Source organism: Aplidium turbinatum, chromosome 5 (genome assembly GCF_918807975.1).
Source record: "Aplidium turbinatum chromosome 5, kaAplTurb1.1, whole genome shotgun sequence".
In the NCBI taxonomy this organism is placed as follows: domain Eukaryota; kingdom Metazoa; phylum Chordata; class Ascidiacea; order Aplousobranchia; family Polyclinidae; genus Aplidium; species Aplidium turbinatum.
In genome coordinates this window covers 36,789,786-36,802,557 of record NC_137476.1, presented here as the reverse complement: position 1 = coordinate 36,802,557, position 12,772 = coordinate 36,789,786, and the positions used below count along the sequence as shown (strand labels likewise).

The 12,772-nt window shown below is 38.3% G+C and overlaps 1 protein-coding gene and 1 non-coding gene across 2 annotated transcripts in view; one reads left to right on the top strand and one right to left on the bottom strand.

Annotated features, from left to right (window-relative positions):
• The window catches only part of LOC145771231 (uncharacterized), a 35,982-nt gene extending 23,801 nt beyond the window's left edge, over window positions 1-12,181 (top strand). The window contains exons 3-4 of the mRNA XM_082582964.1: window positions 11,548-11,685; window positions 12,015-12,181. Of these exons, the coding sequence (XP_082439090.1) occupies window positions 11,548-11,685; window positions 12,015-12,181 (305 nt within the window). The remainder of the gene's footprint in view (window positions 1-11,547; window positions 11,686-12,014) is intronic.
• LOC145771440 (U6 spliceosomal RNA) lies at window positions 10,218-10,319 on the bottom strand. The gene has a single exon (XR_014289228.1). It is a non-coding gene; the product is annotated as a U6 spliceosomal RNA (small nuclear RNA).
• Window positions 12,182-12,772: the final 591 nt, after the last annotated feature.

Below are 12,772 nucleotides of genomic sequence, written 5' to 3'. Positions count from 1 at the left end.
AGTTTTCCACGAGATATTCTACTCGTGGTATATTTTGGCCTGAATCAACCAAATGCATCATTCCTGATAGTTGACGTCTCAAAGTACAAACGGTAGGTTAGATTTAAAAACTTTTCCAGCAATGAAGGTGTCGATGACGTATGCTTTAGCTTTGGCGATTACTTTCTCCGTGCTTGCTGGTGGTAGCACTGAAGCACAGGTAACCATTTGCAAAACAAATAGTCCCAAACAAGAGTCCTTACCAAAAGATGAAGGTAAGACTGTGACCAGGATGGAGTCAAGTTGTGGACATGGTGGGACGAACTACGTAAATGACGAGGAAAGAAAGATCATAAAAGAAATTACAAAACGTGTTTTTGACGGTAAACTGTTGCTTTGAATATCTTTTCTTATTAATTAAATTTATTTATTCATAATAACAAATTTTTCCTATGCTTAGTTTTCGACTGCGGTAAAGCTTTTATTAATTTTTATACCGTGGTGTTGAATTTTATTGAGCGGAAAACTTTTAATGTTTCAACTTTGATAGGTTGCTGTAATATCTAACTTAACAACCACAAAACAAAATATTTTTTCATATCAAATTCATCGAACAAAATATTTACTAAATTTTCTCTATCCAGTCCCTCTTCATTTGTAACTTTATGTCAAAAGTGATAAACCATCAAATAGCATCATCGAACAATTAATGGGCAGTTGATCACAGAGTTGACACTGCTGCTGCTCAGCATTTAGATCATAAATCAGCAAAAGTTAATTTGTTTTGATCAAGAATTATTCTTTTTTCATTATTACTTCAAAATGTGCTTCAAATAATACAGAAATACAATTTTGCAACATCGTTTATTCAAGCGAACCTGCAGGCCTCATACCATTAACATAACATTTGAAATGTCCACAACATGGGTCATTTTTTTTAGTTTTTGCTCCCTTACTTTTGTCCTGTCCTAATGGAAGGAAAACAATCAATTACTTTTAATAATCATCAAAAAATCAAAAGAAGCCTAATTTATTCTATTTGGAGCTACTGTGACTCGTTAAAGCAAAGGTGATGCGATACGTTAAAGCTGTGAAAATGAAAGTCTGTTTGCAAGAATTAACCTAAAAATTGATTTAGAATTGACGAAAAATCTTTCCACCAATCTGACCCAATTATCTGAGAAAATAATGCAAGCAACCAACAGTTCTCTTAAGAATCAGGAGCCAAAGAGCCATGAAAAGCCAATTGCTTGTAAGTAAGCCTATTCTAATATTTACAATGGTATGTTTGAAATTTATTTATGATAACGTTACCCAATTCAAAACCCATGCTATGTTATGGCAAGTATTAATTGTCAGTTTGATCGTTAGGAGTATTAATGGGTAATTTCTATGGTCATTTCTATTGTCAATTAACCAAATCGAAATCAGAACTCAGAATGTATGTAGAAACTTTTTAACGGAAGTTTGAAAAAATTACATGGTGCCACATTAAACTATGGTAACGTACTATAATTTTCCTCGATTGAAACCAAAGGAGCCCTTTGATAGGTCAGCAAATATAAGTCTATAATTTCATTACCCTAGAGGGCTAAAGGATTGGCGAGTTAAGACAAACTTTCTGGCCAAGCAATTCAAACAATAAAGATGAAAAATATTTCTCCCTATAACCATTGAGGCCATGATATGTATCAGCTTTCTACCAGTGGCAAACGGTGAACACGTTTTTCGATGTCCATGTTTTAGAAAGCTTCAAACACATGCTTGATTTGCTCAATGACACTTTTTATCATTTCACATCAGTTTATTTTGATATGATCTGAATAGCCATTGAGCAAACTGCAGAACCTGCTGAAAAAAGTGACCACCTAAAAAACATATCACCGTACTAAACTGCATAGCACCCAAAGTTATCGATGCACACAAGAACTACATCGATAAGCAACCAGAGTGCAATTACACTTCGGTTTATCATGGAGCAATGGAAATTAGTGCAGTAGCGATGATGTAGTCTTGTTGTTTCCTATCAGCTTGACGTTTGAAGGGCCATTTTATAAAAGATGTCCTCATAAAATTGCAAAAAACAATTAACCCTCCTCCCCCATTTCCGTAAAATGTTTGCACTGGGGCAAACCCTCCCCTTGTCCGTGCGGACAACATAATCGATATCTCGAAAATGCAAGTGCTCGTTTGGCCGTTTTATTAAGTTGCATTGCTTGCATTAGACTATATATATCCTACATATATATATCTACATAGCACTTTGGCAAGGTTGGCAGTAGTACCATTTTGGTTACTGTTTAGGTACCACAAATGGGAAAATGTCACATGGAGGTATATACCTCCATGGCCATTCCAGCCTGCACTAATGAGACCAAAAGGTCGAAAGTATGTATTACACTCCCACCTATATTTTTAATTTCTATTGATTAATCGAGCTTCTGCTCCACATTTTTATTTGAATTTCGTCTGTCACGAGAGCCAAATTATCCTTAAATAGTTGACTCTCTTCCTCGTGATAGACCCCAGTTTTATCCGCTCTGCCTACTGGCAGACCGGATATAAGAGTCAAGTACCTGCGCCGAGGCCGCGTGAAGGAGACGTGGGCGCCGCCCGGCGGTCAATTACTGCCGGTTCCAGCGTCCACACGCGACGGGTCGCCCGGCTGGTCGCAGTCCATCTTTCTGGGCAATGCAGAAAGACCCTGTCTCCCTGGCCGCTTAGCCAATCTAAATTTGCGGACGGGTCATGTAACGTTTTCGATCCACACTCTCCCTCCACAGGTACCTCGACTCCCCAGCCAGGCTCCCGCCACCAAAGCTGGTGGACTTACTCCTGCGGGTGCATCGTCACCCCTAAATCACGCCGCGGGTGTGGCAGGCCGGTTTTCGAAAAGTCTTCGACCTGGCTATGTTTGTTTGTGCTCTCTCGCCGTGTCAATCCTTTGCACCCGTGCGCTGTTGATGCGAATAAAACAGTTTAACACCCGGTGTGCACTGTCTGCAGTTACATATATACATATACCATATACATAACTGCAGACAGGACGTCACTGTTTCGACCTAAAGGTCTCCTCAGTGCAGTAAATCGTACACTAGACATGAACGCCTTATTACTATATAAGTAATGCAGCGTGGGATTTTTCCATTTGTGGTACGCAAGGAACCACATTTGGATACTTTCACCCATCTTGCCAGAGTGCTCAAACTGCCGGAGCAGTGAGCTTTGCGCAATGCAACAGCAAGATGATATATACATATTTCCTATCAAAGTAATTGGTGTCTTTAGTTGCAATGTTGAGCCACTCTTTTTGCAATGATTACCCTAGGTATGAAACTTGTGTTAGTAGGCTACCGATATTGTTCTACATGATGGATGTCACTGAGCTGGTCAGGTCAATACAAAACCTTTTAAAAGTGGTACATATGCTACACAATTATCACAGACACAAAATATAACAGCAACAATAATTATTATCATAACATGTAGGACACGCTATCTGCCGTCGTGGTAACTGTGCTTGAACGAAAGAATGCGAATAGGTTCCAAGGAACCTTGCGAACACACTGAGCTGTAGTTTATAGAACAGCCCAAGTTGATTTAATTAGAGCTGTAATTACCTTTTTAAAAGCTTTGGTGTTATGACCTAACTAGGCTACCAATTGCAATGACAAGGAAGGTGTTTATTCAACAGTCAATCAGTGAAAGAACATGCAATGCAGGATATTAAAGACATCATTGATTCGGCCACATGGAAGGTATGATTAACACAAGATACAGACACAACACACTTTAGTAGGCCTATAATGACATGTGGTTTACAAGAAATCGCTTGGTTTATGGAGCAAAATAACCAAATTTGACAGACAAAATTACTAAACAATAGGCCCACATATAGTTCAGGCACGAAGCTTCTTCCACAGCCGAAACGTAGAACGTAGGCTACCAAAAACTCCCCAACACCTATAATATTGTTGATATAACATAGGGCTACCATATGTCCTCTTTTAGGAGGATTTGTCCTCTTTTTTCATAAAAAATGAATTGTCCTCCGAGGACACATGAAAATGCTCAAATGTCCTCTTTTTTTCATTGCTATCATTTTCAACAAGGTTTTATTTTGATGTGACGTTAGCGAAAGCTAAATAAGGCTAAGCAACCATACAAAAAAAGAAAAGTATGTTTTCTGTGAGTTGTGGCAGAAGTACAGCAAGCTATCCTTGTTTAACCCTTTAAGGGACAATGGTACATATGTGTACCATACCGTTTTATAAAAACAAACAAAAAAAAAAATCTTAAAATCAATTTAAGTCGCCATTTTAAACTACAAAACATGTTTATTTGGAAGAAAGCTTTCTTAGAAGTATTATGTCCCTTAAACGGTTAAGAAAAGTGTTTAGGGTTATTGACTTTGAGGTTGACAATACATTGCTTGCTGTAGATATGATGGATACATTTATTTCTGTGGCAAACGAAGGCAGTGTTTCTCGATGACCATGTCAGATGTATTTCTATAGTTCGACTCTTGTGTTGCCTATTTGGATGAATAGACCCGACCACTAATTTCATTTTCCGAGTTCATATCGTTTGATTGAATGCTTATTGTTTATGCTGTCTTACACCAAAGAATAGCAGATGGAGACAGCAGAAAAATGGTCTACCACAAGGGAGTGTTTTAGCCCCCATCTTGTACAACATTTATACAAACGACCAACCAATCCATCCTGGTACAAGAAGCTTCATATACGCTGACAATTTGTGTATAACAACACATCACAAACACTTCACTTCCACGGAGAGAGTACTTAGCGATGCTCTGGATGGGCTGACAACATACTACACGGACAACCACCTGCGTGCCAACCCCAATAAAACTCAAGTCTGCGCATTCCACCTTAGATCCGGGGATGCATCACGCCAACTAAACATTTCCTGGAATGGAACCAACTTGGCACACTGCATCAATCCAACATACCTCGGTGTCAAACTAGATAGGTCCCTCACATACAAATCCCATATCGAAAAAGTAAGAGCTAAGGTGGCTTCTAGAAATAATATTTTATAGAAACTCGGAAACTCTGATTGGGGTGCCCTCCCTGACACAATACGGTAAACTGCTTTAGCCTTATGCTATTCGGTTGCAGAATATGCTTGCCCAGTGTGGGAAAGCTCAGCACATGCTAAGAAAATTGACCCCATATTGAACCAAAGCTGCCGTCTGATTACAGGTTGTCTCAAACCAACCAACATCACGTCGCTGCACATTCTGTCTGGAATTGCTCCCCCTAACATTAGAAGAAGCGTGACCAGCAGAAAGGAAAGATCTTGTCAGGACATAGATTTGAGACATCCACTGTATGGTCAAACTCCAGCACACAGGCGTCTGAAGTCAAGAAAAAGTTTCCTTGTTTCAGTTGTCCCATTAGGTCAAGACGATGTCGCCGCCAATGTGCAGATTCAACTATGGCAGGAGGGACTGGCAGCCGGACCGACAATGGCCAATATGGAGCTCACACCCATGGAGAGCCTTACTCCGGAAAACGTGAACCGTGGAAGTATTGGCGATGCCTCAACCGCTTAAGAACTGGTATTGGCAGGTGTAAAACCTTGATGAGACACTGGGGGTATTCAATGGGGAGCACAAGTTGCAAATGCAGACAGTAGCAAACGATGCAACATCTACTCGAATGCCCTGACCTAAAAGCAAGGTGCTCTGCACAAGATTTGGCCGAGTTCAACGATAGAGCAAGAGCCTGCGTGATGCTCTGGGCTACGGCCGTGTGACACACGATGAAGAATATCAAAGAATAGGATAACGCTTTTCAGCGGTGTGTGGAAGTATCTGTCAGAGAAAAATGTTGGCATTGATGATGTTAAACTGTTCGATCTATAAGTATTGTTCGAATTAATTGAAACTGTCAAGAAAACAGGCTGAATTTGTGTATCTTATATTTGGTTTATTGCGATAATTTAACAGATGTGTATAGTTTCATGCCTAATATGGCCTCCAGCTTCTTTCAATATTGCACGAACACGGTTTGGCATGGATTCGGTTAGTTTTTTTGCAGTTCTCTACAATTTTTTGGATCCGAAACCACACTTGAATGATGGCCTCCATGAGCTTTCTTATGGTGGTGCAGTCCTTCTTGCGTGATCGTGCCTTGATTATGCTCCACAAATTATCGATAGGATTTAAATCCGGAGAATTGCTAGGTCAATCTAACACGGTAATCTTGTTTGTTTTTTTTAAATTAGTGTTTTTCAGAAGAATGGCATGGTGCGAGGTCCTGCTAAAACATGCCCCCACCTTCTGGAAATGCCCTTCGCAGGTCTGGGAAAACTTTTTTTGTGATCACATCGATATATCGTTCAGAAATCGTCATTCCTTTCACCGGAAACAGTGATTCAACCCCGCTGTGGCTAAAACTTCCCCAGAACACCCTTCCCAGTTTTCACTTAGCAGAAATATTCCTAGTTAGCATAAACATCCCAGTTTCAATTAATTCGAACAATACTGTACCAAAGCTAGTCTTAAACCTGATAGCTAGCTTGCATTAGTTTTTTTTTAAATGATGGCAGATTAGAAAATGGACAGAATAGTTCAAATATTGCAGAACTATAGATTTGTTTAATGAATTGTTAAAAATCCAGCATTGTTAAAAATCGAGCATGCAACAGACTATGGCTCAAAATGCAAAACGCATGTTTTCTGTGAAGAAAATCAAATGAACAGCAAAATGTTCATTGACTGAATCTGACAAATAATTATGTTATGTTTTTAGTTGTCACTTTTGCTACATAGGCCTATAATCATCTAAGAAGATGTAAAAATTGTTTAAACGTAAAAATCCACTGGCATTTTACTTGCTTACTAAACATGTCCTCTTTTTGGGTGATGAAAATATAGTAGGCCTATATAACATAAAATGTTGATAATCATTTTGGCACTGCATATTGATTAATAAAATCTCATGGCTTCCAACAGTGCTCCACCGGGGCACTGTAGGAGACCTCAGGGTGGGGCACTGTTGGAACCACGGGCCTACAAGATGAAATGGCGTCATCTTTATTGACCGAGGCCTACGATCTGAAACGTTATTACTGAAACCTAGTCTAGTGACTGACAAAGCATGAAAAACTTGTGAAGCATCCCTGAAGCCACCGTAAAAACTGCAACAAAAAAGTTATAAAGTTCTGAAAATTTACTTTTTACCCCCTAAAACAAACTTTCATTTCTGTCAACAACAAGCAATGACTTATTTCTGCCTAACTTAGTTTCAGCAGCTTCTACGGACCATGTGACCATGGTAATGTACGGTTGAGTGAATAATTTGTCACGGATTGCGAAAAACGATGGGAGGGGCACTGTAGGCACCCGGAGCACTGTTGAGCACTCTCCCCTATACATACATACATATACATATATATATACACATATATTAAAACAATGAAAACTATCAATACTACAAAAAAGTGCTCAATGCTAAGCAAAAAAGCAAAGCAGAGCAAATTAAATCAAATATAGTTATTACTATCTGAAGCCTTTACCAGTTGTTTCACCTAACGGATCATCAGAAGGTCTTATTCAAATAGAATCTATTTGAATATTTGATTCTATTTGAATAAGACCTTCTGATGATCCGTTAGGTGAAACAATTTGTAAAGGCTTCAGATAGTAATAACTATATTTGATTTAATTTGCTCTGCTTTGCTTTTTTGCTTAGCATTGAGCACTTTTTTGTAGTATTGATAGTTTTTATTGTTTTTATACATATATACATATTTCCTACATATAAACCATTATTTGTTCAACTACAAAAAGTTTGCTCTACCATTGGTTTCATGTACTGCAAGGTACAATCATCAGGCGCATACTGAAAAACACATAAGCAGAAAATTAAAAGCTATACGTCAAAAGCAATTTCTTTTATCAAGCAAAATTTAGAAATGTTTTGAAGATGTTGCTAAGAAAAAGCGGACAATCATTCATTGTGACGTCTGAATAACAAATTAAATATAATTTTTTGAAAAAGGAAAGGGAGTGAAAAAAGGCAATGGTTAAGAAAAATATGCGATATTATGGTAAATAAATTAAAGCGAATGCAAAAAGCAATAGGCATATTCGATAGGAAGCAGAAATTGAGCGTAGGCTAATTGTTTACTGGAAGCATAGCCGTACGAGCCAGGGGGGCAGCCCCCCCCCCTGTTGTTTCAAAACGTCGCGAATTCAGGCAAAATCTTGAAATTATTAGGGCAAAAATTGCTATATAAAAAGCTACAAAATTGCATGAATTAAGAAAAACTATAAATTAGTATTTTTTACCTATCAAACTAAGTACAGCCTCTTATTTGCACAAGAAGTGTGCCGCAAAATTTTTATTTGGCACTGTGAGGAAACTGAAGGAATAGTTTAAATCTCCAATTTTTTTTCTTAGGTTAATTAGATACATATACAGTAAACAATATTGTATCTACCCAAACTAAAAATATTTTAGGAAAAAATTGCGTTTTTGAGGACACACGTACGTGTCGTCAACGTTACACTTTAGTTTAAATTATGTTATATTTGTGTATGTAATACATCATGTTAAACTCACTAAAGTTACTTTGTTTTATTTCTCTATAGTTCAAAAGATAGCCTACTTTAAATGATAAACTGAACAGTTTTAGTAGAAACTCAATCTTGTGTTCCAATTATTCTAGTTCTTTAACTCAGTTTTTTATATATTTACAAAAACAAAAATGCGTTTAGCTTCTGCTTACTTCTGCTTACATCAGCGTGTGTCATTGTTTCAGCGCATTCTGATGAGTTCACTACAAGACTGAATCCTACAATGATGACATCACAAGAGCACACCATTAAACCTTTCCCTATGGACAATAGTGTTGCCATTTCCACCACACGTACAATCCCTAAGACCACTACAGAAACTCGTGAGTTTTTTTTTCTGGCTAGATTTGAGAAAAAAAAAGAATTTTTGATAAAAGGGCGATGATTGTTGTGTTTTTGTCTGTAATTTATTCCTTCCACAAGGTTTTAATGAATGGACATCTGGCCTTGACTTGTGTTGCTCATACTCATCCTACGACATTGGAATAGCTTTCTTTGGTCTGGCTCGTTTTTGTTCTGAAGTCACAATCCAGAAGTGGTAGTTAAGGCTATTACATTGATGCATAAACCTAACTGAACATTTTAGATTGAAGAATTTTTTTTCAATAAGTTTGTTGGCTAAAAATTTAGTTTAATTAGCAATTAATTAGCACTGGGCTGAGGAGATAGCCCGTGACGTACTTTCCGCGTACGAAAACAGCTCGTATTAAGATAGGCTTAAATATTGACTTCTTAACCCTATTAGATTGATTGATTAGGTTAATGCATCAAACTGATGAATTTGATTTTGGAAGCACTTTGCGTCTTCAGAAGGCAAAATGATAATTTGAACAAATCGAGATAAAAAATGCAACTCTGCATAAGAAAAAGCAGAAGCACTGGAAATCTGACTTGAAGAACTAATTAAGTCTCAAAAATATTTTAGAGAAAATTGAAAAATAAATTAAAGTTTGTAAAGCCACAGCAAACTAGTTACTATAATATCGATTGGATTGGTGTGGCAAATAAGCTTTATCTAATAAACTTTTGTCAAAAAAATACTATTTTAATATGAAACTAAACAATTATAATTTAGTATAAACCAGGGGTCACCAAATGGCGGCCCGCGGGCCGCATGCGGCCCGCCACGCTGTATCGCTGCGGCCCGCGGAAGGTATCAGCGTACAAGTATAACCAAAAATACTTTTCTGGAGGGAGTTAAAGAGCACGAAGGCAAAAATTACTTTCCTGGAAGCATATTTTCGCATTGCATACGATTCCACCGACCGACCAATCAGATTATAGTTCTAGGTGGGAGTTGCTTAAAGTTATTCCAATGCGATGTCCAGCCACACTGTCCCAGTGGTTGATTAAAACGTCTGTTTTCGAATTTTGAAATTGTCTGTGAGCATGGTCGCTTATTTTAAGTTTGCAAATGTCATGTAAACACTAGTGCGAGTTTCACCGTTATTGTGTTTCACGAGCAGTGTTCTCTTTATGCAAGTTTTTGTTCGCAAAATAGGTCGGTGTGCCAACTCAATTTATAATAAATTGGCAATATATTACATATAAATTGAAAGACTTTTTCTGATTGTATTATGAAAATATTTAGCTTAGTAGGCCTACTGCAAAACGTTTTTTTTTTTTAAGAAATATGGAACGCTTCACGATTTTGCGTGTCATCCTTGCGCAGGAGCCATGCTAATCTGTATCGTTCCAATTATAGTATATGTACTGCCAAAGCAAGTACTGCAAAATGTTGTTAATCAACAAATTCTTGCCAGGCTGATGAGCACCGTAAGTGACAGTTGTCTATAATAAAAGAAAGAAGGTTTTACAGATTCTCACAAAAAGGATGAAAAACCAACTCATTGCTTTTTTAGAGGGAAGACTGTTCATAAATTACGATTTTTCGGTGATTTCCACAAGCGTTTGTTTCATAGTAGCCTACCTGGTGTGATGATGTCTAGTTTAGCGTTGGTGGTGCCTTCAACATTTAGTTGCAGAATGGTCACTCCTTGACCTACAACAGCTGGTGCTGTTCGCCCTCACAAGGACGCTGTGCTTGGTCTGGGGGTGCCATTCTGATGATTGTTCTTCCGCATAACTTTATAGCGACAGTTGTAGCAAGTTTAGTTTTCCAAAGTCGGTACTTGCGGGGGCGGCCACGTGGAGGTGCTTGCTTTCGTCGGCAGAGAGTGCTGCTTGTGAGTGTGGTGAAATGCAGACGGCAGCACACATTATCAAAGATTGCCGGCTATACAGACCTCCTCATAGTATGGAAGGCTTAGTTTTCATCGATGACGACACCAGGCAGTGGTTAACCAACGGATGCCCTGACATATAGCGACAACACGAGAGAAGAGAAGATGGTACCTGGTTTCTTTTTCCCTGTTATTGGAGCCTATTTTTCGCTGATATGTTTGCAGGTCACTATTGTTGCCTGTATTGCGATGTGTCAAACATTTTCTTGTTTACTGAAACTGTTAATTGCAACTTTGCAAGATATCTTTTGCGAAGCGAAGTAACATCACCACTCTTGCTTGGCGATGAATATTCTGATGAAACCGCTCGCCTCGCTATAAGTGCGCAAAACAAGTGGCCTCTATTTATTAGGCATTGTTAAATAAGTCAAAAGTGTTGTAAAAGGAGCTTGGCCTAGCAGTAGCGTTGTTCGACTAATTTTGTTGCTACGGTATTCTAACATAAATATGAACAACATGTAACGCTGGATACTGGGTACGAAATGCGTTCTTTTCTAGCATAAGAGTCAACCTACCTAACATTTTATTAGTGCGGCCCGCCACAGCTCTCCTTAGTGCCAAAGTGGCCCGCATGCAAAAAAGGTTGGTGACCCCTGGTATAAACTCAATATTGTGTTTCAAGTATTCTAGTTCTTTAACTCAGTTCTTTATATATTCACAAAAACAAAAAAGTTGTTCTGCCTTCACTTACATCACTATGTGACTGTGTTTCAGCGCATTCCAATGAGTTCACCACAAGACTGAATCCTTCAATGATGACATCACAAGAGCACACCACTAAACCTTTTCACATGGACAATAGTGTTACCATTTCCACCAACCGTATGACCCTGGAAACCACCACAGTAGCTCGTAAGTTTCGTTTTGTCTAGATTTGAGAAAGACAAGTATTTTCACAAAATGGCCACGGTTGTTGTGTTCTTCTTTGCAATTTATTCCATTCACAAGGCTTCACTGAATGGACATTTGCCCTTGAGTGGTGTTGCTTGAGCGCACCCTCCGACAGCCAGTGGAACTAACTTCCTTTGCTCTTTATGTTTCTTGTTCTGAAGCCGCACTCATAAAATCATAGCTAGCTGATGCATCAAACTGAAGACTTTGATTTCGAAAACACTCTCAGTCTTCAAAAAAACAATCAGTTGTTCAGCTTCCACTTACATCAGCGTGTGATATTATTTCAGCGCATTCTGATGAGTTCACCACAAGAATGAATCCTTCAATGATGACATCACAAGAGCATACCACTAAACCTTTTCCCATGGACAATAGCGTTGCCATTTCCACCACACGTACAATCCTTAAGACCACTACAATAGCTCGTGAGTTATTTTTCTGGCTAGATTTGTGAGGAAAAAAAAGTTTTTGACAAAATGGCGATTATTGTTGTGGTTTTGTCTGTAATTTAATCCTTCCACAAGGTTTTAATTAATGGACATCTGGCCTTGACTTGTGTTGCTCATACTCATCCTACGACATTGGAATAGCTTTCTTTGGTCTAGCTCGTTTTTGTTCTGAAGTCACAATCCAGAAGTGGTAGTTAAGGCTATTGCATTGATGCATAAACCTAATTGAACTTTTTAGATTGAAGATTTTTTTTCAATAAGTTTGTTGGCAAAAAATTTAGTTTAATTAGCAATTAATTAGCACTGGGCTGAGGAGATAGCCCGTGACGTACTTTCCGCGTACGAAAACAGCTCGTATTAAGATAGGCTAATATTGACTTCTTAACCCTATTAGATTGATTGATTAGGTTAATGCATCAAACTGATGAATTTGATTTTGGAAGTATTTTCACAAAATGGCCATGGTTGTTATGTTCTTCTCTGCAATTTATTCCATCCACAAGGCTTCAGTGAATGGACATCTGGCCTTTAATTTTCTTTTGTGCTTCTGGAACTGCCAATAACACGTCTTTATTATTTTTTTGTGCTTTAAGCTC